The following is a 26002-nucleotide window of genomic DNA, read 5'->3' as shown; positions in this document are numbered from 1 at the left end:
TCATATGATTTATTATTTGGTTAATAAACAAAACAATAATAAAAATGATTAACAGATCTATTTTAATTAAAAATAGACTTTCGTTTTTTAAAAGTTTAAAAAAAAATGAAACTATATTATCATCAATTAATATAAATTCTAATAATAGTATAAATGGAACTAGTAGTAATAATCTTTTTAATATAAATAATATCAACAGTAATAATAAGAATAATAATAATAATAATAAAAGATTTTATTCAAATTATTCAAAAATGACAATTTTTGATTCAAATATAAAAAAAATACAAAGGGATAACTCTGTTACAAATGTTGATAATCCAAAAGATTACGATTATTTATTCGAAGAAGTTTCTGATAGATTGGCTGATAGAATTTTGGTATGTTTAGATTCTTCTATTTATTCTTTTTTTTAAAAAACAAAAATAGTTTTATTAACCTTTTTTTATTATTTTTATTATTTTAGGATATTAAAGAATATAAATGTAGTAAGGTTTTAGATTTTGGTTGCAGAAATGGATTATTATTAAAAAATATTGAAAAAAGAGGTGTAAAATTTGATTCATATTATATGGTTGACTCATCCAAAGAATTATTATATAGAGATCAAAATGAAGATGATAAATATGAAGGTTGGTAAAATATAATATAATATAATAATAAATAATAATTTAATAATCGTATTAACATTATATTTTAGTAAAACCTACCAGAATTCTTTTAGATAGTTTAGAAGAAAAGTTACCAATCGAAGATCAAAGTTTGGACCTTATTGTTAGTAATTTATCATTACATTGGATCAATGATTTACCAGGTGTATTTGGTAATTTAAAGAGATTATTAAAACCAAATGGTGTATTTTTAGCAACACTTTTTGGTGAAGAAACCTTAACCGAATTAAAAGATGCATTATATTTAGCAGAGATTGAAAGAGAAGGTGGTTTTAGTCCTCATGTTTCACCCTTTACCAAAATTAGCGATATTGGAAATATTTTATCAAAAAATAGATTTTCCCTACCTACAGGTAACTATTACATATATTAATATATAACCATTTATTTTACTTTTATTAATACACTTTTATTTAATCTATTTTAGTTGACACAGAAAAAATTATAGTAAATTATGACAATATGTTTATTTTAATGAGAGATTTACAGAATATGGGCGAAAATAATGCAATTTTAAAGAGAAGAAATTTTACAAGTAAAGATACATTTTTAGCAGCATCATCCATTTACAGTCATTTATATGGTAATGAAAATGGTTCTATTCCAGCAACTTTTCAAATTATATTTTTAATTGGTTGGGCCCCACACGAATCACAACAAAAACCAAAAGCCAGAGGTTCTGCCACAAGACATTTTAGCGAGTTGGATAGTTCAGTAGGTTATAAATTAAACAATTCATCAAATCCTGTAAAAATAGATCATAGCATTGAAAATTTAAATGAAAATAATAAACAAGAGCATCAGAAACAACCAAATCAAGTAATTGACGATTCAATTAATGAACCTTTCCCACAAACTGAAGATTTTATAATTAAAAGATTAGATTTCCATGGTAATTTCCATTTCGATAAAAAAGTAACACCTAATAATGATGGTAATAATGATAATAACAATAACAACAACAATAACAATAATCAAAAAGATAATGGAAACGAAAATACAGATAATAAAAAATAAAATATGGTCGACAATTTTTTTTTTTTAAATTTTGATATACATAATAATGGCTATCTCTTTTTTTTATTATTAATTTTATTAAATAATAGGAGGAAAAAAAATTGAAATAGTTTTTTAGATAAATTCTTTTTTTTTTTTTTTTTTCATTTGAAAAAAAAAGAAAAGAGTTTTTGAGAGAAATAATGATAAAATCAATAATGATTAAATTATTGATTTAGCATTCACCAACATGCTCCTCATAGTCTTCTAATCCATAGTAATTTACACTTGATGAGGAGATTGGTTGTGAAGGTACAATTAATTCTTTAATAGATTGGGCTGGTTCAACTGGAGCTGAGGAATTTGTCGATCTATTTATTGTTAATTGTTCATGGTGATGCAACTGTTGTTCAACTTGGTTTTGTTGATGGTGAAGATTATGATGATGGTTTTTTTTGAGTTCATTCTATATTAATAAAATAATTTTAAATATTAATAAACTATTTAGAGGTGTATATTTATTAAGTTCTATTATTAATTAATTACATTCTCAGTTTTTAACTTGTGAATTAACCTAATTCGGTTATTATTCTGAATAATATTAATTTTATCCTCTAAATAAATTATAATTAGTAAATTTAGTAATTTAATGAATGTATTAATTAATAAATATGGTATATTTTACTTTTTTCATTTTTAAAAAATTCTTCTTCCAACTTTTCTTGTAAAGTTTGGTTGGATAAGGTAAGATTTTGAATCTTTCTAATTCTATTATTGTTAATTCTAGAATTAGTTTTTTCATTTTCAGAAAATGAATCGACTAAAATTTGATTTTGGGTCTTAAGTTCTGAAATAATCACATCTTTTTGCTTTAATTGAGCTTCAAGTAATTTAATTTTCTTTAAAGCATCTTCCAAAGAATGCTCTAATTTAATTACATTTTGTAATGATGGGTTTGGTTGGTTTGAAGCTTTATTGCTTGGTTTAATGGGATTATTGATGTTACCTCCTTTAATAGTTGACAATGGGGTTCTGCTATCAATAATTGGTCTATTGATTTGGTTCTCTTTATTTGAACTATTTATATATTGGGTCATTTTATACTGTAATGATGAGGGTGGTAGAGGTGGATGAAAATTAATGGTTATACAAATAATTGTTCTTAAACAAACAGTTTTTATTATTAAGTTTTTAAATTTAAATTATCTATATTTTTTTTTTTTATATTATTTTTTATTTTTTTTTATTTTTTATTTTTTTTTAAACAAAACAAAAAAACAAAGTACAAACAAAATAAAACACAACACAAAATAGGATTAAAACCCGAAATAAAAAAGTACAATGGAAACAAAATAATGTTATTATGCACACAAATAAATTAAAAAAATAAAAATTTTAAAATTAAAAAAAAAATTTATGTGATGTTGTAAAAATTAAAAAAAAATTAAAAAAAAATTAAAAAAAAATAAAATATAATTTTTTACCAAAAAAAAAAAACAATATTTTGAAAGATTTAATTTGGTAAAAATAAAAAATATTGGATGTATTATTGTTTATTTATTATATTCCAATGAACATTGGTTTAAGGAATTGGAACTTTGAATATCTAATATTTCTTTCGTTACGTTGACAATGTGAAAATATCTTCTACCCCCTAACAAAATGCCACCAAACCATCTAGTAACAACAACCAATACATTCTTTGATTGATTTTTATTTAGTGTAAAAAGCATCTTTTCGCCTGCGCCATCTTCACCATCATCATTACAATATTCATCCTAATACCAAATTGATTTTAATTAATATCTATTTAAGATAATAAGGTAATTAATTGTACTTACAATTTCACCATTTGGTAATTCTATTCTATATGTATACATATTATGAGTAGCCTCATATATTTTTTTATAGCTCAGTAAATGATCTAAAACCAATCTAACGTCCTCTTCATCCTTCACAATAGCTAAATGTGCTTGGAATTTACTCTTTTTTTCAGTTACTGCTGGTCCTGTATAAATGGTTGGTACTTTTCTATTATTAATAGGTTTGTTATTTTCATTTTGTTGTTGTTGTTGCTGTTGTTGTAATTGTAGTTGCTGTTGTTTTTGTTGATTTGTTTTTTGATTTTTATGATATTGAGAAGAGGATGATTTTTTATTTAGTTTATAATGGTCTAATAAAGTTTGAACAGAGTTTTCTTGAATCCAGCTAATCATTTGAAATATAATTAATTCGCCAGGATTCCAAAAATTTTCTAAATGTGAAGATAGTATTGATTGATCTGAAATTTGTAACCATGATGCTTTAATAGAAATATGTGGTGCCTCTGATTCTGGATATCCTTTTGGATAACTAAATTTAAAATAAATATTATAGTCATGATCTGTATCTATTATTAACCCATAATCACTATCAGTTTCTTTTAAACAGCTTATATTTGGTGTAATTATAACTTGGTAGCTTTTTGATTCGCCTTCAAAGTTATCATCTTCATCGTCTACTATTTCTTTAAATGTATCTATATAAATGGATGATATTGCTAAAATTTCATTCTCTTGCTCTTCATTCATTATTTATGGTTTGTTATTATATTTGTTATTATTATTTTTATATTAAAATAAATAATGATAGAATGTGCGTGTTTAATAATGCAATTTTTAAAAATTAAAAAAATTTTAAAAAAAAAAAAATTTAAAAAAAAAAATAAATAAAATTTACAAAAAAAAACTAATTATTTCAAAGAAGGATATCATTGTTAAAAATAAATATTAAAATAGTAATCATAAATCCTTATTTAAAATTTTTTTTTAATATATTTAAATAAAAAAAAATAGAAAAAAACAAAACATAATTTTTTTTTAAATTTTTTCAAAATTTTATTTTTAAAAATTTTTTTTTTTTCATTTATTTAAATTAAAACTTTTTTTTAAATAAACAATAATGTCAATGAACAATTATAATAATCAAAGTTTTGACTATGACAGGTCATTAAACTTGAGTCAATCATTTAATGACTCAATATTTAAAGATAAAATAAATCCAAATAGCAGTTTATTCAAATCATTAAGTAAAAGTAATAATCAAAGTAATAGTTTAATCAGCAGCAATATTAGCGAATTTATAAACTTTTATAAAAAGAATAGTGATTTGTTGGTAATAGAAAGGGAAATTAGCAATTTTTTAGATGGCCAAAGTAGAGATACTCAAGAAAATAGCACAAGAGAGGGTTTAATGGACTCAATGAATATATCTATTGGATTTTTGAGCGATGCTTTCAGTTCAATTAAGGTGCAAAGAGAATATATCCAAAAATTGGAAGAGAAGATAAAACTAGATACCAAATTAACAAGTGACTCTAATCAACAATCTAAAGATTTGATTAAAGCCGAGGAAGAGTTACAAGAATTAAAAATTAAATACAATAAACTCGAAGCAGATCGTCAAATACTATTAGATAAATTAGATGAAGATAAAGTAATTTTAGAAAACAATGAAAAAGAAAACCAAAGAAAAATTGCAAATAAAAATATCGAAATTGAAGTATTTATCACCATTTACACCTCTATTAATGCTAAATTAACTTTTATTAACTTTATTTATCTTTTTAATCTCTTTTTTATATAGGAATTAATTAAAAAAATCAAATTTTTATCAAATAGTGAAATCGAATTAGGAAAGAAATTAAATGAATCAGAAAAAAAGTTTTCAGACTTGGAAAGAAATACACAATTAAAAATTAGAGCCATCGAGAAAGAGAAAATGCAATTTAGAACTGAAGTAAATGAATTAAAACATAAATCACCAACCCACCCAAACAATGAAAACAAAGCCAAAGATTCAGAAATTAAACACTTGAAAACTATTAATAGACAATTGGATGAGCAAATTCAGCAACAAAAGAAAACATTGGAGTCAACTTTAAAAATATTGACCGAAAAAGAGAGTCAATTAGATCAACTTACAATCAATTCTATTAGCAATAGATCACCAATTTCAAAATCAAATTCTACCACTGGAACCACCATGACACCAAATGAAATTTATGAACAAAAACTTAAAGATTGTGAAATTATTATTCAATCATTGAAAAGTGAAATTCAGTATTATAAACAACAAAATCAAGATAGTGTTGGTGAAATTGAAAGATTAAAAACACTTTCAGATAATTTAGGTAATTTAGAGTTAATAAAGCAACAAAATGATTCCTATAAAGATAAACTTTCAAGACTCGAACCAATTATTGAAAAATATAACTCTTTACAAATTGAGTATTCAAATTTATTACAAGATATATCAAATAAGTAAGTATTATTTATTTTACTATTTATTAATATATTAAATATTAATTTTTTTTTTTTAGTGAGAATAATTCAGAAAATAATAATCAAATCGAACAATTAAAACAAAAGATTATAAAATTAGAAAATGATAATCAATTATTAATATCAAAAATTGGGGATTTAACAGCAAATTGGAAATTAGTAGAGAATAGAAATAAAGATATTAATGAAAATATTGAAAGTGAAAAAGAAAGTATTGAAAATAAAGAAAAAAGAATTAGTGAACTAACAGAAAAAATTAAAAGAGTAGAAAAATTAAACTATTTATTAAAGAGAGAAAGGGACAACTTTAAAAACATATTGGATGCATATGATGAAGAAGATCCAAATTCAATGAATGTGGACAGTACACGTGACAGTTTAAAGAATGATAGAATTAAAGAATTAGAAAGAGCATTAAAAGAAAAAACATTATGGATTGAAGAGTTTGAATCCCAATTTGATTTGGGAAATGGAATTGGCAAGGGTACATCTACTGAAAAAGCAAATAATGAAAAGATTAGTCAACAACAATATAAAGATGAAATTAGCAAATTAAATAAAGAAATCGAAGGCCTATTAGAAGAGAATGCAATGTTAGAGTCAAGACTAGGCAAAGGTGAATACGATCCAACCAAAACTAAGGTACTACACTTTGTAAACAACCCAACCACTGCTATTTTAAATCCAAAGATCGATGTAAGCAACGGTATGGAAGGTGATAAAAAAATCTTAGAAGAGAACCACAGATTACAAATTCAAATCAATGACAGCGAAAAGAAATTGGACCGTTTGAAATTAATATTTAGACAAAAAATCAATGAATTCAGAGAAGGTGTTTATGCATTATTAGGCTACAAGATCGAAGTCGATACAAATGGTCTTTATAAACTTCAGTCAATGTATGCAGAAAGTGAAAATGACTTTTTAATTTTTAAAAATAATACTTCTGGTTCAAATAAAACAATTCAAATGGAGCTTTTAGAAACAGATTTCACAAGAAATTTGGATAAAGAAATTAAAGCCTATTTATTTACTTGTAAATCTATACCTTCGTTCCTATCCCAAGTTACAATAGATCTATTCTCAAGACAAACCTTCCATCCATAAAAAAAAAAAAATTTATTTTCATAAAAGACTTTATTTTTTTTTTTTTTTAAAATTAAATATTATTAATAATAAATATAAATTAACATATCAAAATATTTTAAATAAAAGGGTTATAAATCTCTGTTTTTTTTTATATACATAATTACAAAAATACTTTTTTTTAAAATGAAGAAATTATTTGTTTCTTACACCTATTAGCTTATTAAAGTATGGGGATTCATAAAGATTATATAAATATTTTTTTTAATCTACATTATTTACAATTTTTATATATAATAATTGAAGATTATATATTTATGGATAACTTATATTTTTTTGTGCATAAAAAAAAAAATTAAAAAAAATCTAAATTATTCCTCGTACTTGTATTAAATATATTTTGTTTCAAAACATATAAATATTGAATATTAATTATAGATCATCTATATTAATAGATGGCTATAATTGGTAAATATATATTTTTAATTAAAAAAAAAAAAAAATAAAAAAAAAATTTAAATTTAAACACTTATTTTTATTTTTTTTTTTAAATTTATTTTATTTATTTTAATTCACCCACTATATCAATAAGAAAAAAGAAATAAAGAAATGTTAGAAAATAATAGAAATAGTTTTGATATTGCGTATCCTTTTTTTGGAGGTTATTTACACACTAAATTATTTTCAATAATTATGAAACATGATATTTGTGATATGTTAGAAACAGAAGAAAATGGATTACACTATAAAGAAATATCAAAAATTACAAAAATAAATGAAAATTCCATTTATAGGGTAATGCGTTATTTCATCCCATTCAAGTTATTTACAGAAAAAGAGAATGGTGTATTTTGCAAAACTGAAATTAGTACAATGTTTTCAGGTACTTTTAAAGCATTGGCAAAAAGATACAGCAATGATTACAACTATAAGCTATACGATAATATCGAAGAATCAATAATGAAAAATGTGAATATGGGTCCAGAAGCACTTGGTGTAGAAAAGTACTGGGATAGTTTTCAAAAGTATCCAGAGTATTGCAAACTTTATATGGATTCAATGAAATCATACAGCAAACTTCAAATTGAAAATATATTACAAAATGTTGATTTTTCTCCTTATAAAAGTATAGCAGATATTGGTGGTTCACATGGTTTATTAATCAAAGAAATCCTAGACAACTACCAATCAATTGCTGGTATCAACTTTGATCTCAAATGTGTTCTCGACAAATCTCCATTAAAAGAGACACCAAGATTATCTTTAGTCAACGGTAGCTTTTTCGACCAAGTTCCAAAAGCCAATTGTTTCATTTTAAAAAATATCTTACACGATTGGGATGACGAACACTGTATTAAAATTTTACAAACAGTAATAAAATCAATGGATCAAGATTCAAAAATAATGATAATCGACTATATAATCGAACCAAAACAATACAAAACACAACAACTATTCACCGATATAATAATGTTACATTGCTATAATGGTAAAGAAAGAACAAAAGAAGATTGGGACCAACTTTTTGAAAAGGCAAATTTAAAAAGAGATAAAATAATATCCAATGTTGAGGCCGGTTGTCAAATACTTTCGTTAAAATAATCAAAACCAATTTTAACAGGCAATAAATAGTATCTATTATTACTTCTATCCATACCCATGTTTTATAATTTAAAAATAAATAAAAAAGTAATTTCTTTTAAAAATCAATATTTGTGCACGAGGTGTGGTTTGTGTTGCAATTCAAAAAAAAAAAAAATTTTAGAAAAATATTTTTAATTTTTTAAAATTTTTTTTTTTTTAATTTTTTAATTTTTTTAATTTTTAAATTTTTTATTTTTTTTATTTTTTTATTTTTCTTTTATTATATCCATCGACCAACATATATATAAATTATCTTTTTTTACATATTTATTTATATATATTATATTTATTTTACAATTAGAAATAATTACATTTTGTAGTGTATATTGTTTTTTTTTTTTTTTTTTCTAGAAGTGTGTTTTTTTTAATTTTTTTTCTTTTATCTTTATTAATCAGTATTTGTCATAGTACTGATTTTTTAATAGGAATGAAGAACTAAAATTTTTCACTCCTATATTATATATGATATTTTAAAAAAAGATCCATAAACACATTTCTCTCTTTTTTTAAAAAGAATAATAGTCATTTATCAAATAGTTTGTAATCAAAGTTAATATAATAATAGTTTTAATAATTAATCATATAAACAAATAAAAAAATTAAAAAAATATATTTATTGTATATAAAATAATAGTTTCAGTCATATCAATAACATCAAATAAATATAACATAATAATAATAATAATAATAATAAAATAATCAAAAATGAATCAACCACCAAATAAATGTCAAGTTTATTTAAATTTAGGAAGTCCTTTAAGTGCAATTAGTGCATCATATGATCAAAATAGATTAATTGTTGCTGGTAGAGATAGTAAGTAGTTTTAAAAAAAATAAAAAAATAAAAAACCAAATTCTTACCAAATTATTATTTTAGTTGTTAAAATTGTATCACTTCAAAATAACGAATTTAAAATCACAAGTAATTTAAGAGCAGGTAAAACCCAATCTTTAAATTATACTGGAAATGATTGTTGTTGGCATCCCTCAAATTCAGAGAGTAAATATTTTAAAAAAAAAAAAATATATCAAAAAATTAAAATTCTTATTATTTTCTTTTTTTTTTTTAGATCATAAATCATTAATTGCTACAGCAGCCACAAATGGTGCAGTTGTTATTTGGAATTTAGTTAGAGATGGTTCTAAATCAGTAGAAAGAGTATTTTCAGATCACTCTAGAGCAGTTAATAAATTAGCATGGCATCCAGATAAATTAGATTGTTTATTAACAGGTTCACAAGATAATACGTTAAGATTTTGGGATATTAGAGATTCAGCCAATGCTTCAAAAATAACATTTTCACCAAAATCAGAATCAATTAGAGATGTACAATTTAATCCATTTCAAAGTAATCAATTTGCAGCAGCATTCGATAATGGCACAGTTCAATTATGGGATATTAGAAAACCAACAACACCAGCTGAAAAGATTACCTCACATCAAGGTTTAGTTTTAACAATTGATTGGCATCCAGAAGAAAAAAATATAATTGCAAGTGGTGGTCGTGATCGTGCTATTAGGGTTTGGGATTTCTCAACTGGTCGTTCTTTAAATAGTGTTTCAACCATTTCTAGTGTATCTCGTATCAAGTGGCGTCCAGCTAATAAATGGCATATTGCCAGCTGTTCCTCAATCGTAGATTTCAATATTCATGTATGGGATGTCAAGAAACCATATATCCCTTTATTCTCTTTTACTGACCATCGCGATGTTCCAACTGGTTTAATATGGAGATCCTCTTCCACTCTTATCTCTTGCAGTAAAGATAGTAACCTCTTATTGAATGAATATAATGACGCCTATAAACCATATAAACATATTAGAACTACTGGCATTTCTTGGAATATAAATAATGAAATTGCTTCAATTAACGATAAAATTAATAGAAACCAAAACCCCGAGTAAGCATTAGTTATACAATACATAAATATATTTAATTAGAAACATTTTATTAATTTTTTTTTTTTTAATAGCAATGCATTATTACAACAACATCAACAACATCAGCAACAACAACAATCATATCAAGCCCCAATGCATGCTTCATTTTTTGCATCTTTTAATGTTCCAACACCTCCACCACTCCCACCACTCGTCAAAGTTGAACAGGGAGTAATGAATGTTTTTACACCAAAATATCCAAATATCGATAATATTAATGATGAAAGATATGTTTTTGAATATTATGCAAAAAACTATAAATTTAGGGGCGATTCATTTAATAACTTATGTCAACATAATCAATTGGTATCTTTAAACGTAAAACAATATCATATAAGTAAAGTTTGGTCATTATTACAGCTTTATTTCAGTCATTTAGATCAATTAAAACCAAAAGACGAAAGAGAAACTGAAGAGCAAATATTACAACAACAGCAACAATTACAATTACAAAAAGATCAAAAAGAGAAATCAAAAGAAGAAAAACAACAAAAAGATCAAAACAAACAAGATGAAAATCAAAAGCAACAACCAGATAAAGAGATACAACAAGAAAAAGAAAAAGAAAATCACCAAGAAGAAAACAGTAAAGAGATCGAAAAAATAAAAAATATTGAAACAATTAAAAACAATAATAGTAATAATAAAGAGTTATCAACTAAATCGAATGAAGATGATGACAAAAAAGAAAATTTAGATAGTATCAAGTTTGATGGTTTTGGTCAATTAAATGGCGGTGATGTTTTCGATCCATCCAACGATATGATGACTGCTAAAGAGCCATCATTAGATTTTGCTGACTCTGGTAATGATCTCTTTAATAACTTATTATCAGCCGAGGCCGTTACACCATTAGTTTCATTACCCATCAGAGCTCCATCTTTAGACAATCAAAAATCAACAGAAAACAATTTAGATAAAAGCAAGGATAACAATAAAAGGCAAAAAGATGATAAAGCAGATAATAATAAAAAAGATAAAGATGACAAAAATAATAATGATAAAAGTAAAGAAAATAATGACTCTGATAAAAACAGTACAGACAACAATCATAAAGATAATAATACGTTAGGTAAAAGCAACAATAGTAATAATGACAATAATAATAAAGAAAAGGATAATAGCAAAGAGAAACAAGATAAAAAGAATAACAGCGAAGATTTAAAAATTTTAATACCATGTTTTGAATTTGAAGAATTTGATTTCCAACCTATTTTAATTGATATGTTGGATTGTTGTATAGAAAGAGGTGACGTTCAAACATGTGTATTTATAGTTTTAATATTAAATAGGTATATAGATTTAAATATCGACAAGAATCAATTGACCCGTTGGTTTGGCTCATACATCGATTTATTACAACGTTTCAAATTTTGGAGTTTATCACTAGAAGTTATGAAATATTGCGATGACCAAACCATAAATCAAGCATCAAAAAGACACACAACCTATATTAGCGCATGTTCCCATTGTGGTAAATCTATCCCCCAAAATAGTTTAATTTGTGAAAAATGTAACCGTATCGCAAGTAAATGCTCAATCTGTCGTTTACCAGTAAAAGGTGTTTTTGTATGGTGTCAAGGTTGTGGCCATGGTGGTCATTTAGATCATATGAAAAGTTGGTTCATTGACAACAAACAAAAGTCTTGCCCTACTGGCTGCACACATATATGCACCCCATTATTCAAATAACTATTTAAATTAAACAATAATCTTTAAAAAAAAAAAAAAAAAATATTAAAAATAAATTATTTTTTCATATAATATCATAATAATTTAAAATATTTATTAGTTTTAGTTTTTTTTATTTATGTTCATTATAGGATAAAATGGCCATATTAATTTTTTGATTAACATAAAATAAACATAAATATTATCCCAGTAAAAAGATTTTATTATAATTTAATATATTAACAACCAATTATTGCATTATTTTTTTTTTTTTTTTTTTATATTTTTTTAATTTAAAATTATTTTTTTTTTTTAAATTTTTTAAAAATTTTTTTTTGTAGGTTCACATATAATAATTAATAATTAAAATGCTTAGCAGAATTAGCTTTGGGGTAATTAATAAATTAAAGATTGATAAATCTTCAACTTTAGTGTTAAAAACCAATAATAATAATAATAAATTTATAATTAATCAATTCCAATTATTAAACAACACAAATAAAAATAATATCAATCAATTTGGAAAAAGATCTTTTTGCTCTTCCAGTAAACCAGAACCACCAAAAAATGAATCAAAACTATTTAATTTAATGTCTGGAAAAACCTATTCAAAATTCTATAATAAAGATAAAGGAACATTTTCATTATCAAATCATTTCCTTTTAATCTTTGGTATTAGTTGTATTGCTTTTTCTCTACCAGCATTCATCATGTATTTCTTTGGTAATGATGGAACATTGGACGATGTAGAAGTATTCAAATTAATGAATTATTACTGTAGCTATTATTTATTATTTATTATTTATTAATTATAATAACATATTTTATTAATTTTTTATTTTAAAAAAAAAAAAGTTAATTTTTATTTTCCATTTAGAATTGTAGATCAAAAAGGTTATATTAAAAATATGGTAGAAAGATATAAAGATAACACAATTAGCGAAATGGATTTTAGAAGTATTGAAGGGATGATTACAAATCCATCTCTTGATCATATAGACTACCTCGAAAAATATGGTTTCTCAAAAGCTGTTTTTGATAAAATTTTAGAAAAGAAAGGTCATTTAAACAAAAATGATAAAGAAATGTACTTAGTACTCCTAATGATGATGACAGGTAGAAGTGTACCAGACGAAGTTTTAAAAAAAACTGATTTTGAAAGCACTTTTAAAGGTAAATATTAATTTAATACACCGCGAATAATACTATTTAATATTAATTATTTTTTTTAATTTTAGATAATACTACACAAAATAGAAATATTTTAATGGAATATGGATCAAAGGCTAAAAGTATGTTTGAAATTAACAAAACTGATTTACTAATATCAGCATTAGTTGCAGCACCAATTACTTCATATCTTGCATTCCGTTTTAAACTTCCAATGATGTATGTATTCAGATCGATGAGCAGAAGTTCATTTGTTACAGCAGCCCTTATTTCAACCCCACTCATAAATAAAGCATTCCAATCCTTCTCTTTATCTAAAAGCAATGAAATTGGACAACATATTATTGCTACCAGAGTCGCTAATATTGCATTTGGTTCATTTTTAATTTACTTGTCAACTTTACCCTTCATCACAGTTTTAGCCCCAATTTCACTCACTCTTTTTATTACCAAATCAATTTCACTTTTGTTATTTACAAGAGAATTGAGAGCAAAAGCAAAAGAAATAAAAGAAACCAAAATAAAAGAATAAATAAAAAAGAATAAAAGAATAAAAGAATAAATAAATAATTATAATTATTAATACTTTACATATTATTTTATTTTATTTTATTTTTTTTAGAAAATATTAAATAAATTAATTTAATTTATTAAATTTTTATTATTACTATTATTAATTATTAGTTGTTACTTATATTTATATTTATTTATTATTAATTATTTGTTTATTACTTTTAATTTGATATATCTAAGTTGTTAAGATTAAACCAATTGAAACAATAATACATGAAAATACTTTTTCCCTAACTCTTTTAACATCTCTACCAAAATTTAAAAACTTCTTTAATAAGATTGCTACTATTAAGTTAAAGAATTGATTAAGAGCACCCTCTGCAGCCGAAACTATACCACTGTTGTAATAAAGATGATATGAAATTGACACAAAGAAATAGCCAGACAAAGATAGGATTTCGCCAATAGCAGAAAGATAAATGTATTTTCTTGGGATTTTTAAAAGTGTTATTGCTGATCTTCTAAAGGAACGTACAAAGAGAATTAGGAATCCAAAGGTTAGACAATTGCCATAAGTTGAGACAACGAGGAATGATTTACTGCTCATTGCACCAGTTTCATTTGTACAAAAGGATACGATTAAATAATAAATTGCAATTAAAAAATCTGATAATAATACCTGTGATACTGCCTTCTGTTTCCAAAAAGACATCTTTGATAGCTGGCTGAAATCGCCTTCTAATGATGGATAAAAACTACCGAAAAAGATTAATGTGAACGCAAATAAATGTGTTGGTGTGATGATTTTATGAAAAGTTGAAAGTATTGGATAATAATAACTGAGAATCGATAAAATAATGGATAGTGGTAAAATAATGATTGAATTTAACTGGATCATTGGTACAATAATAGTTGATGATGATGATTCGAACGATTTTAATAAGTAAATTAGAGAGCCACACTGAAAAACACCTCCAATTAAAGCGGCCCATGTAACCATTGTGGGTGATATTCTTTCTAAACTATTAGCTGCTGTAAAACCATCATTTGCGATATATGTATCGTAATATTCGTAAAGTTGTGTAGTACCCATTGCACTGTGAATGAAAATACCCAAGAAAAACATTACTATTCCCGAGATAATTGCATCTTGCTCACCGGTCAATTTTTCCCCTGTGGGTGTAGTTGCTTTGTTCTCTGTTGAAATTACCATATTCTTTTCTTCGTCTCCATCTTTATTATTCTTTTCAATGTCGTCTTTTTCACTCTTTTCTTTTTCTTCGTCTTGTTCGCCGATTACCGCATCGGAAATTACATCACATCCCGCCCACAAAACAGCACCTATAATTAAAGGAACTAACCATAATAAATCCATTTATTACAATTATATATTTTCTTTCTTCGTTTTTAATAATATACTAAAATTTGGTATATTATTATTTTAAATAAATATATAGTTGAAAAAAAAACACACTTTATCCCCACATACACAAAAACAATGTTTTAAAAAAAATAATATATATACTATTAAATATATATAAATATTTCCTTTTTTTTATTCTATCGTGATTAAATAAAAAGAAATAATATGAGATAAATCAAAATTTTATTATTATAAAAATTTTTAAAAAAATAAATTAAAAAAATAAATAATTTTAAATATTTTAAATTAAAAAAAATTTTAAAAAAAAAAAAAAAAAAAAAAATAGTTTTTTCATTTTCCATTGTGGTCACCACCAAAATATTTATTTTAATTTATTGTTAAAGGAAAAAATAATAACTTTATTGATTTGATTTTAATAGTATACCAACTGATAACAATATACTTAATTTTAATACCATTTTAGCTGATAATAAATCGATATAAAATAATGAAGTTTTTGATTTCTTGAAAATATTATACAAATCATATATGGTTAATAATGGTAAATTTAAATAATAATTATTTAATTTGATTGATATAAAAATAATGTATAAATAAATTCTAAAATTATTTGAAAAATGTTAGTTATAATAATTAAAAAAAAAAAAATAAATAAAAAGATAAATCTAATACATACATCAAATAAATTGTAAAATATACTATATAAGATATTTTTTCACCTAAAAATATTGGAATTGTTTTAATATTAGCCATTTTATCAACCTTGATATCCCTAACATTATTTGAATAGATTATTGATAAACTTCCCAAAGTAAATATCATTGAGTAATGAAATAAATCATTTAATCCATTATTAGTTTGACAATAATACGAAAATGATCCAATAAAAAAATATCCAATTGAAGCTGAGAGTTCCCCTAAAAAATTATATCTATTTTTTTTAAATTTTTAAATATTATTATAATAATATAGTAAAATAAAACAATATAAACTTACTTGAATTCAAAAGGTGGGGCTGTATAAAAAAATGCTAAAAAAGTATTTAATACTATTATTGATAATACAATAACTGATTTTAAATTATTGTTGCTTATTAAATAGTTTAAATAAATGGTTATTAATATAGTCAATGCAAATGTTAATTTTGTAAATAAATAAATTTGATTTAATGATAGACTATATTTAAACATTGTTCTATCACCTGATGTCTCTTCATTGTCTAATCCTTTAATAAAATCATAATATGAATTCACTAAATTTGAAATATTGTTAACTAAAATTTGAATTAAAAGTGTGCATAAAAATATCCTATAATCGATTTCAATTCCATTTTTATATAATAAAGATATATTAATAATATTTCCTGCAAAAACAAAATTCAATGTCCAAACTCTTGTTGAATTAAGATAATTTCTAAAAAATAAAAGCATTGTGTGAAAAGGGTTAGGGGTTAAATAATATAATAAATTAAAAAAAAACAATTTAGTTTTTAAAATAAATTTTTTTTATTCATTTTATCTTTAAAAAAAAAAAAAATTAAAAAAAATTAAAAGAAATAATTACAAATGGGGGAAATAAATTATTTATAATTTGTTTAAATAAAGAAATAAAAATACATTTTCTTTCAATTGTTCAATTGTACTTTTAATTTTTTTTTTCCCAATTACGCAAAACTGCACAAAATAGATTTGGATCTATTTTTGATGTCAAAAAAAAAACGGACAAAAAAATAATTTAAAAAAAAAATAATTTAAAAAAATAATAATAATAATAAATTATTTTAATAAAAATAATTTTTTTTTTATTTTTCATTTTTTTTAAAAAAACAAAAAAATAAAATTCAGATAATAATAAATAATAAATAATATATGAAATTTAAATTTCATATTAATTTTTCAATATTTAATAGCACTATATTATAATTTATAAAAAAAAAAAGAAATAGCAATAAAAAATAATAATATTAAACTATATAATAATACATTTATAAAATTACATTTTTTTTTTTTAATACCAATAATAGTAAAATTAATTAATGAAATATTAAAAAACTTATCAATAAATAGAAAAGTAAAATTAAATTAAATAATAAAAAGTAATAAAATGCAATCCATACCATTTGTAAAATCACACAGAAGAACAGCATCAGGCAGAAAAATGATGGATATTTCAATCGATGTTGAGGCTTTAACCAACGATGAAAAACTGTCCAGGTCATTACATACCGGTGTTAGAAGAAGATCTTCGGTTGTGGATAGACCAAGATTATTTGAATGGTTTATAGTAATTGGTGTACCCCCACTCGAAGGAAACTCAACAACATCATTAAATAATACATCGTCACCCAACACATCCCCACCACTATCATCATCAACACCTGCAGCAAGTAAACCATCACTAATTAGATCATCGTCACCAATTCCATTTTTATCATCATCATTTTCATCACCCCCAACTCACAATACAACACCTCCTCTTTTTTCTAATAATAAACCAGAGCAACCTAAAATTCTTTATCAATATCCACCTGATAAACCATTAAATAATCTGTCAGTAGAGTTTTTCCCATTCCCAAATGGTATTAATGTATCCACAGTATCACAAACTGCATCACACACAAATCTTTTCCAAGTTTTATATCAACAAAAGAATTTAAAACAACCTGAAGACTCTTTTGTTTTTATGATGACTGATGAAAAGAAAGACGTTTTATATGGTGTATGCACAACTAAAACATCATCTATTGGAACACTAGCTAAGGGACAACGTTTTGAAGTAGATATCGATGATGAACCATGCGACGATGAAAGTATTCCTCAAGTTGGTGATGTTATCTATACTGCACCTAGATGCTTTTGTATCATTACAAAATATCCATTCTTTCCTTTACACTTTGATATAATAAATGGATTGTTGGCACTTCAACATATGCAAGAAATTACCAAATTCCAAAACTTAATCTCATTATCATCAACAAAAAGAAATTTAAAAAAACAGCAACAACAACAATCATTATCAGCTTCACCTCATACTTTATCTACATCCCATCAAAACAATAATAATAATAATAGTAGTAATAATTTATCAGCAACAACTACAATTATTGTAACATCAACAGATTCCCCAACACCAATTGAAGATCCATTAGTTAATAATTCAGGATTTAGGGTTAAAGAAAGACCAATTTTAGAACTTATTGAATATTTCTATAATCATCCAGTACCAAACTTTGGACAAACTGTATCATATCATATCAAAGTTTTAGGTGAACAAACCATAAAATTTAAAAGAGCACTAAAGACAGATGGCGCCAACAATGGCTCAAGATCACCAGCAATCAACCAAAATAATTTGGACTATAGTGATTTTATGTTAAAATATGGGTTATTTACCACTATTCAATTGGTTCAACCAAAAACCTTAATAATATTATTAAATTCAATTTTATTAGAAAAAAAAGTAATTTTTTATTCAAAAACTATTAGAGTTTTAACTTCTGTAATGTATGTAGATAATTTTAAATACCATTATATATTTTAAATCATTTTGATTAACATTTTTTTTTTTTTTTTTTTTTTTTTTTTTTGTTTTTATAATATAGTTTTTCACTTATTTCATTATTATCTCCATTTAGTTATCAATCAGTAATATTACCATTATTACCCAATTCAGTATCATCATTATCAGTACAAGATTTATTGGCAGCACCAGTACCCTATATTATTGGTTTAACAGAAATGCCTAAAGATGTAGATTTCTCTGATATCGTGCTCTATGATATTGACTCTGCCAAATTAACATGCACCAATAAAGTAATGTTGTTCCCACACTGGGAAGATTTATTAGCCGTTTTCAATACAGCATTAAAAGATATTAAACAAACTATAACCTCAAAGAAAACTACTTTCATACCAAACGAAGATCAAGAACAAAGGTTAAATCCATTCATATCAGGTATAAATAATCATTTAGAGAAACTTTTCGAAAACTTTAAGAGACATTGTGTTAGAAATGTTACAGAGCAAAAGTCAATTTCCATCTTTGTTAAAGAATCTTTTATATTTACCGAGTTTCCAGACTTTGAAGAGCATCAAGATTGGATGGGTGAATTTTTAAAAACATTAATGTTTTCAGTATTTTTGGATCAAAAATTACGTTTAGAAGATAATGACCAATTAGAAGACAGTATTTAAATAAATATAAATTATTTCTTTTTCATTTTTCTTTTTTTTTTTTTTTTTTTATTTCTTAAAAAGATATTTTTTTTCTTTTACTATACACGAAATTACAAATTCAGTGATTTAAAAAAAAATCTTAATAATTATAATAAAAATATTAAAAATAATAACAATAATAAATAATTTTCCGATTATTATGGGGGCATATAAAAATTTGTTTATTGGTTATTATTTTAATTATCAAAAAAATTTATTGGTGATTTTACTTTTATTATTATTAAAGAAAAGAAAAAAATAATAATAGATATTTTAATTTACTATTAATAGTATATACACCCATACAAGAGGACCAATAGAAATATTAATTTAAATTAAAAATTGAATAAAAATTTATTCCTTAAAAATAAAGTAAAAAATATAAGTTTTATACGAATTTTCTATATCTTAAAATGAATCAATATTAGTTTTTTTTAAAGAGGTTATTATAATAATCATAATGATAAAAAAATTAAAAAATTTTTTTTACATTTTTTTTTTAGATATTTTTTCACAAATTTTAGAAATTTGTTCACATGCACATATTTTTTACAATAATGCGAAATAAAAAAAAAAACTTACAAACCTGCAAATTTCAGTATGACAACGAAATATAACCACCAAAAGTGTTGTTTTTATTTTGTTTGTTTGAGATGCTTATCTTGTCTTTTAACCTATTTAGAGCTTAATTTTTAATTTTTTTAAATAATATTTTTTTTTTCTTCAAAACCACATGTTTTTGCGTTCCTCAAAAAAACTTTTGGATATTTTCAAATCAAAGAACAGCTCTATCATTTTTATTTTTTTTTTAAAAAAAAAAAAATACAAATAGATAAATGAATTTTCTTTGATAAATATTTCTAAAAAAAAATATATATAAATAATGAATGGAACAAATTTTTTTTTTTTTTTTTTTCAATTATTATTTATCAATAAAAATTTTACTTTTTTTCTTTTTCTTTTTTCTTTTTACTTTTTCTTTTTCTTTTTTTTTGTTTTTTTTTTATTAATTATTATTTATTCATTCATTTATATTATTAATTATTTTTTTAAAATTTGCTTTTTTTCTTTTTTTCTTTTTTTTTTTTTTTTTTTTTTTTTTTTTCCAATATTTCATCCATTTTATTCATTTCGTTCATTCCATTATATTATTTTGTATATATTTTAAATATTTTTGTATATTCTGTAAATTGATCAATTATTTTTTGTGTTTAAAAATAATAGTTTTTTAAAAAATAAAAAAAAAAAAAAAAAAAAGAAAAAAAAGAAAAAAAGAAAAGAAAAAAAAAATGAATAATAGTAGTAATAATATCAATATCAAAAGGGATATTTCGAGACATGTTCCATCAGAATGGGACTTTTTTTTTGACTCAGACAAGGAAGGAGAAACAAACACAAAAGTATTATTTTTTTATATAAATTAAATTTTATTTTAAAAATGTTTAATTGTTTCATGTTTATGAAATAACCATAATAAATAATGACAAAAAATAATTAATAACAACAATAATTTCATTGTATTATAATTGATTTTAATTTTGTATTAATTTTATTTTTTATATTTTATTATAGCAAAATATAAAAAATCAAAAAATTAGAAAAGCTTTTGTTTGTGGAAATAGTTATGGAGGAAAGTACCATTTTGATAAAGATGCTCAAAGAGTTTCAGATATATTGCAAGATAAATGTGGTTTTAATTGTACTTTAGTTTTAAATGAACCAAATTTAAAAAAATGTTTTGTTGAATTTATTAATTCATTCAAATATACTGAAACAAATGTAGATTTAATTTTTTATTTTTCAGGCCACACTGTATCTAAAAGTATGTATTAATAATAGTTTTATATTTTAACAATGCTATCATGTTGTATTAATAAAATTAAAATATCCAGAGAGTGGGTTAGAGTTAGAGTTAGATAAAAGCAATGAAACATCACCTGGTTGTACTAGTAGTAAAAAGAAAAAATCTTTTCTTTGTTTAAATGAATTGGTCGATATAGTCGATTTAAAAGAAAAGGATATCGAGGTTAGTAATTTAAAGGTATCAGATATCCAATTATCTTTTAAAAAACTTTTTATTTTAGAATGTTGTAGATTAAATGACGATGCCACCACTGACCAATATATTTCAATTTTAAAAAAATATCCAAGACCAGTCGAATCTCAATTCAAAGAAAGTAAAAGTAAGTTTAATAGTAATCTAAAAATTCTAATTGTTTATATTAATTTAAATTTTTTTTTTTTTATAGATACTGCATTTTTATATTCAACAAATTTAGGTAAATATGCATCAGAAAGAGATCCATTATCAACATTTACTGAATCTTTAGTAGGAAGAATGACAAGTAAAAGAGCTCCTGGTAGAGATCTAAATACTGTTAGTGAAATCATTCAAGAGGACTTGTATAGTCAATATAAAAAAAGCAATTTTTTAAATCCCATTGATTATAATCAACAATATAAAATTTGGTTTTCAAGTTTAAATATGTTTAGCTTGGACATCTCTGGAAGTGGAAGTACCCAAGAGGAAAAGTTAGCATCTGAATTTGTTCATAACTTATTTGAAAAATTTTTAAAAGATAAATTTTATTGTTTCTTTGGTGATACTGAATCAATGGGAAAATTCGTATTAGTAGAAAATGAAGATCCATTAGAAGTAAAGAAAAAGCAAAAACAACAATACTTAAAGAATCGTAGATGTGCATCTCCATCCCCAAGTGGTTCGCCTCTATTAAAGCTTCCAAATGGTATTGATAGAGGTTCTCCATCCCCAAGTGGTTCACCTCTTATAAAATCATCAAGTGGAGTAGAATTAAATAAATCCCCAAGTCTTTTTTCTGGTAGTAATGGAATGCCTCCATTGTGTGGTAACTCGCCATCATCAAGATGTTCATCTCCAAGTTGGGCTATCGGTATTAATATTTCAAAATCTGCACCATGCATTCCTTTAAGTCAATCACCAAAACTATTAGTACTGGGTATCAATAAAAATACAAAATTTCATATTAATGATGTATCTCAAGGCAGTACCGATGAAGATGAAGAATTAACAAATATCAATGGTGGGGGTGGTGGTGATTCATCTTCTTCGTTATCACCTTCTTTAATGGGAAATATGGAAAAACCAATCAACCTTTTGGAAAGAATAGAGAATCAATTATCAATTAATAGTTGCGGTGGTAGTGGTGGTGGGTACATCGGTAATGACGAAGAAATTGACTCATCCTCTAATAAAAATTGGAGAGTATTTACTCAATACAATAAAATTGAAAACACTTTAATCTAATTGTTATTTAAATAAATATTTTTTTTTAAATTTTTAAAAAAATTATAAAATTTAAAATTATTTTTTTTTAATTTTTTTTTGATTTGATTTTCAAAATAATATATTTGGTATAATTTTTTTTTTATTAAAACAACAAAGTGATGTTTGGGGTGGTTGGTTTTTTTTTTGAAATTATAATAAAATATGTCAAAAAAAAGGGTTGGGCGTTGAGTGTTTTCCTAAATTCCCAAGATTCTTTTTTTTTTAAAAAAAAATAAATGACAGAAATAGTTTTGAGAAAATTAAAATTATTTAAAAAAAAAATTTATATTTTTATGGTAAAAATTTTTTTTTTTTATAATCATATAGTTTTTTTAAATAAATAAAGATATAATGTATTATAAATTTGAAATTCCTGTGGATGATACAGGTTGTAATGGTGATGAAACCAATACTTTACTTATACCAACAGATTTACCAGAGGAACTAAATAATGTTTTAACTTTCGAAGAATATTTGTCTATTGTAAAAAAATGTAATAGTGCTTTTCATAAAAAATTTTATGCTTTTTTAATTTTTCTTGTAATAATAATTGCAATAGTTGTGGCATTACCTAAAGCCATGAAAAAAGAATTTGATTTTGGAATTTTTGCATTTATTGTTTTTGGTAGTGTTATTTTTTCAGTTTTTTGTGTAGTGATTGTTTACTTTATTATAGTAAGTATTTAGACTATTTTTTTTATAAAAAAAAAATACTAATTATTTTACAGCTTTATAAACAAATAAAATATACAATTAAAAAATTAAATTTACAATATTCCCACAGGAATTTTAACATTTCATATGACAAATACCCAAGCCAAAGTTTATTTAGGGTTAATATAAATTATAGTATAGTCCAAAATACAACTCCACAGCATACACAAGGGGAACCACAATCATCAAGTATTGGAATTGAATTACACTCTTTTTCCAATTTATATCCACCAGAGACTAGTATAGATCTTCAAACTTCCCCAGAAGTAATGGAAACACCAAGCTACAATATAGACTATAATACAACATACGAAGATGCATGTGATAACATTCCATATGAAATGTTTGATGATGATAAAAAAAAATAATATAAAAAATAAATCAATAAATATAAAAACCAATAAAATTAAAAATGGTTAAATTGTATACAATATATTTAAACCTTCATTAAATATTACATGAGGTGTTAACTCATGTGCACAACAAAAAAGAGTCATAACATCCCTTCCTATCTAATTCAGGTGATAATATCAGCAATAATTTCTGATATTCAATTTTAATCATCATACTTAATTATATAATCAATAATCATTATAACCAATGACATACTTCATTAAAATATTTGTTAACAAATTCCTATAATTGGTTATTTAATAATTTTAGTTTTGTTTCATATGTAAATAAATTTAAATTTCTAAAAAAAATAAAAAAATATTTTAAATTAAAAAGTTAAGATTATAAGGTTTTTATTATTTTTTAATTTAACATAGCATTATTCCATACTTAATTCAAATGATTTTTTGAGAATATAACCTGGTTTCTATTATTAATTTTTTATTTACTTGTATATTATATATTAAATAATTGATTATAAGTTTTGAATTTTAATAATTAAATGCTAAATAATCTTTGATATATTTGAATGATACACAATAGTTGATATTATATATATATATTATGAATTTAACATAATACTTGATATTTTTATCGTTATTCTCAGTTTTCACCAATTATCGTTAACCTATTCATTTAAAAATTATTTTATTTATTTATACTATTAGCCACTCTTTGTAAAGAGTGTTTCCAGCTCTACCACGGGGAGGTTAGTATATTAGAGCCGAATGGTTAATTATTTATACCTTCAGGCAGTATAAATAATTAAACACTATATTAAAAATTTGTGGTTAATTATGTGTACCACCACGCAGAATACATAATTAACCACCACATTGAAAATTAGGTTAATTTCAAAAACATAGATACCAAGGGCCCAACTCAGTATCTATGTAATCAAAATACCTATTGGGAGTTGATTTGATATATTTAATTTTAAATAGTATTTGATATGTTTAAATGTTAAATAATCCTTGATATTTTAAATGCTAAATAATATTTGATGTTTTTGAACAGTTATAATTCCACTCGATATGTTTAAATACTATATAATGCTTATTATTTTTAATCCTAAATAATCGTTGATATTTTTGTATTCCAAATAATATTTGATATTTAAAGATACATAATACTTGATATTTTTATTTTTAATGATCCATAATATTTGATTTAATTTGAATGTTACACAATAATTGATATTTTTTAATGATCCAATAAAATACTTATATTATAATCGTTATACAATAAATCTTGATATTATTGAATGATCCAATCCACTTGAATGTGTATAATGATTATAAATTTTATAAAATTATGGTATATCAAAATAAAAAAAAAAGATAGTTGAATTATAATAATTAAATGCTAAATAATCCTTGATATATTTTAATGAGACACAATAGTTTATATTTTTATATGCTATAAAATACTTGTTATTTTTAATGATCCATAATATCTGATATTTTGAATGTTACAATTGTATCAAAATAAACAAAAAAACTATAGTTGTATTTAAATAATTAAATGCTAAAAAATCCTTGATATATTTTAATTATACATAATAGCTGATATTTTTATATGCAATATAATACTTGATATTTTTAATGTTCCATAATATTTGATATATTTTGAATACTTCACAATAATTGGTATTTTTAAATAATCCAATAAAATACTTATACTATAATTATTATACAATAAATCTTGATATTCTTGAATGATTAAACCCACGTGGAGGTAAGTATATCAGAGGCGAATGGTTAATTATGTATCCCACCACGCAGAATACAAGAATTGTAAGTATATTAGAGCCGAATGGTTAATTATGTATCCCACCACGCAGAATACATAACTAACCACCATATTGATAATAGAATGAAATGAAATGTAATGGGTGAATTAAAAAAACAACAAAGAAATGTAGTGGGTGAGTATATTAGAACTGAATGGTTAATTATGTATCCCACCACGCAGA

The 26002-nt window shown here is 23.3% G+C and overlaps 12 protein-coding genes across 12 annotated transcripts; 8 read left to right on the top strand and 4 right to left on the bottom strand.

Annotated features, from left to right (window-relative positions):
• The first annotated feature begins 27 nt into the window (after nucleotides 1–27).
• DICPUDRAFT_97998 (uncharacterized protein) lies at nucleotides 28–1714 on the top strand. The gene is made up of 4 exons (XM_003288324.1): nucleotides 28–380; nucleotides 467–632; nucleotides 701–1024; nucleotides 1099–1714. Exons 1-4 carry the CDS (start codon nucleotides 45–47, stop codon nucleotides 1686–1688), a joined length of 1416 nt encoding a protein of 471 aa, XP_003288372.1. The 5' UTR covers nucleotides 28–44; the 3' UTR covers nucleotides 1689–1714.
• DICPUDRAFT_97997 (uncharacterized protein) lies at nucleotides 1706–3024 on the bottom strand. The gene is made up of 3 exons (XM_003288310.1): nucleotides 2353–3024; nucleotides 2214–2281; nucleotides 1706–2133 (listed from the first exon to the last, which is right to left on the bottom strand). The coding sequence occupies exons 1-3, from the start codon at nucleotides 2762–2764 to the stop codon at nucleotides 1903–1905; spliced, it is 711 nt and encodes a 236-aa protein (XP_003288358.1). The 5' UTR covers nucleotides 2765–3024; the 3' UTR covers nucleotides 1706–1902.
• A 196-nt stretch (nucleotides 3025–3220) lies between these two features.
• DICPUDRAFT_33913 (uncharacterized protein) lies at nucleotides 3221–4237 on the bottom strand (the record flags this gene model as incomplete). The annotated part of the gene is made up of 2 exons (XM_003288309.1): nucleotides 3221–3445; nucleotides 3509–4237. 2 exons carry the CDS (start codon nucleotides 4235–4237, stop codon nucleotides 3221–3223), a joined length of 954 nt encoding a protein of 317 aa, XP_003288357.1.
• A 370-nt stretch (nucleotides 4238–4607) lies between these two features.
• Nucleotides 4608–7096, top strand: DICPUDRAFT_152585 (uncharacterized protein; the record flags this gene model as incomplete). The annotated part of the gene is made up of 3 exons (XM_003288323.1): nucleotides 4608–5207; nucleotides 5292–5968; nucleotides 6028–7096. The coding sequence occupies 3 exons, from the start codon at nucleotides 4608–4610 to the stop codon at nucleotides 7094–7096; spliced, it is 2346 nt and encodes a 781-aa protein (XP_003288371.1).
• Nucleotides 7097–7673: 577 nt separating this feature from the next.
• Nucleotides 7674–8783, top strand: DICPUDRAFT_92081 (uncharacterized protein). Its single transcript, XM_003288322.1, has one exon. It carries the CDS (start codon nucleotides 7685–7687, stop codon nucleotides 8675–8677), a length of 993 nt encoding a protein of 330 aa, XP_003288370.1. The 5' UTR covers nucleotides 7674–7684; the 3' UTR covers nucleotides 8678–8783.
• A 169-nt stretch (nucleotides 8784–8952) lies between these two features.
• DICPUDRAFT_55360 (uncharacterized protein) lies at nucleotides 8953–12353 on the top strand (the record flags this gene model as incomplete). The annotated part of the gene is made up of 4 exons (XM_003288321.1): nucleotides 8953–9533; nucleotides 9597–9719; nucleotides 9790–10621; nucleotides 10694–12353. Exons 1-4 carry the CDS (start codon nucleotides 9425–9427, stop codon nucleotides 12351–12353), a joined length of 2724 nt encoding a protein of 907 aa, XP_003288369.1. The 5' UTR covers nucleotides 8953–9424.
• Nucleotides 12354–12700: 347 nt separating this feature from the next.
• Nucleotides 12701–14034, top strand: DICPUDRAFT_152582 (uncharacterized protein; the record flags this gene model as incomplete). Its single annotated transcript, XM_003288320.1, has 3 exons — nucleotides 12701–13109; nucleotides 13188–13505; nucleotides 13571–14034. 3 exons carry the CDS (start codon nucleotides 12701–12703, stop codon nucleotides 14032–14034), a joined length of 1191 nt encoding a protein of 396 aa, XP_003288368.1.
• A 216-nt stretch (nucleotides 14035–14250) lies between these two features.
• On the bottom strand, nucleotides 14251–15390 carry DICPUDRAFT_79161 (uncharacterized protein; the record flags this gene model as incomplete). Its single annotated transcript, XM_003288308.1, has 1 exon — nucleotides 14251–15390. The coding sequence occupies one exon, from the start codon at nucleotides 15388–15390 to the stop codon at nucleotides 14251–14253; it is 1140 nt and encodes a 379-aa protein (XP_003288356.1).
• Nucleotides 15391–15797: 407 nt separating this feature from the next.
• Nucleotides 15798–16829, bottom strand: DICPUDRAFT_152580 (uncharacterized protein; the record flags this gene model as incomplete). Its single annotated transcript, XM_003288307.1, has 3 exons — nucleotides 15798–15902; nucleotides 16099–16330; nucleotides 16396–16829. The coding sequence occupies 3 exons, from the start codon at nucleotides 16827–16829 to the stop codon at nucleotides 15798–15800; spliced, it is 771 nt and encodes a 256-aa protein (XP_003288355.1).
• A 673-nt stretch (nucleotides 16830–17502) lies between these two features.
• On the top strand, nucleotides 17503–19592 carry DICPUDRAFT_152579 (uncharacterized protein; the record flags this gene model as incomplete). The annotated part of the gene is made up of 2 exons (XM_003288319.1): nucleotides 17503–18902; nucleotides 19001–19592. 2 exons carry the CDS (start codon nucleotides 17503–17505, stop codon nucleotides 19590–19592), a joined length of 1992 nt encoding a protein of 663 aa, XP_003288367.1.
• A 1310-nt stretch (nucleotides 19593–20902) lies between these two features.
• On the top strand, nucleotides 20903–22899 carry DICPUDRAFT_79158 (uncharacterized protein; the record flags this gene model as incomplete). The annotated part of the gene is made up of 4 exons (XM_003288318.1): nucleotides 20903–21013; nucleotides 21186–21435; nucleotides 21506–21796; nucleotides 21863–22899. The coding sequence occupies 4 exons, from the start codon at nucleotides 20903–20905 to the stop codon at nucleotides 22897–22899; spliced, it is 1689 nt and encodes a 562-aa protein (XP_003288366.1).
• A 372-nt stretch (nucleotides 22900–23271) lies between these two features.
• On the top strand, nucleotides 23272–24002 carry DICPUDRAFT_79157 (uncharacterized protein; the record flags this gene model as incomplete). Its single annotated transcript, XM_003288317.1, has 2 exons — nucleotides 23272–23595; nucleotides 23649–24002. The coding sequence occupies 2 exons, from the start codon at nucleotides 23272–23274 to the stop codon at nucleotides 24000–24002; spliced, it is 678 nt and encodes a 225-aa protein (XP_003288365.1).
• Between the last annotated feature and the right edge of the window lie 2000 nt (nucleotides 24003–26002).

Source organism: Dictyostelium purpureum, assembly GCF_000190715.1.
Source record: "Dictyostelium purpureum unplaced genomic scaffold DICPUscaffold_131, whole genome shotgun sequence".
NCBI classification, from domain to species: Eukaryota; Evosea; class Eumycetozoa; order Dictyosteliales; family Dictyosteliaceae; genus Dictyostelium; species Dictyostelium purpureum.
Note: the sequence above shows the minus strand (reverse complement) of the source record. Positions and strands in the feature narration are given on the sequence as shown.

What these genes read in the sequence shown, in the direction of transcription:
- DICPUDRAFT_92081 (XM_003288322.1), top strand. Translation starts at nt 7,685, where the DNA reads ATGTTAGAAAATAATAGAAATAGTTTTGATATTGCGTATCCTTTTTTT.
- DICPUDRAFT_97997 (XM_003288310.1), bottom strand. Translation starts at nt 2,764, where the DNA reads ATGACCCAATATATAAATAGTTCAAATAAAGAGAACCAAATCAATAGA. An exon ending in ATTTTTTAAAAATGAAAAAA is followed by an intron (nt 2,282 to 2,352) that starts GTAAAATATACC and finishes TAATTTATTTAG; the next exon opens with AGGATAAAATTAATATTATT. An exon ending in ACAAGTTAAAAACTGAGAAT is followed by an intron (nt 2,134 to 2,213) that starts GTAATTAATTAA and finishes TTATTAATATAG; the next exon opens with AATGAACTCAAAAAAAACCA.
- DICPUDRAFT_97998 (XM_003288324.1), top strand. Translation starts at nt 45, where the DNA reads ATGATTAACAGATCTATTTTAATTAAAAATAGACTTTCGTTTTTTAAA. An exon ending in TGAAGATGATAAATATGAAG is followed by an intron (nt 633 to 700) that starts GTTGGTAAAATA and finishes ATTATATTTTAG; the next exon opens with TAAAACCTACCAGAATTCTT. An exon ending in TAGATTTTCCCTACCTACAG is followed by an intron (nt 1,025 to 1,098) that starts GTAACTATTACA and finishes AATCTATTTTAG; the next exon opens with TTGACACAGAAAAAATTATA.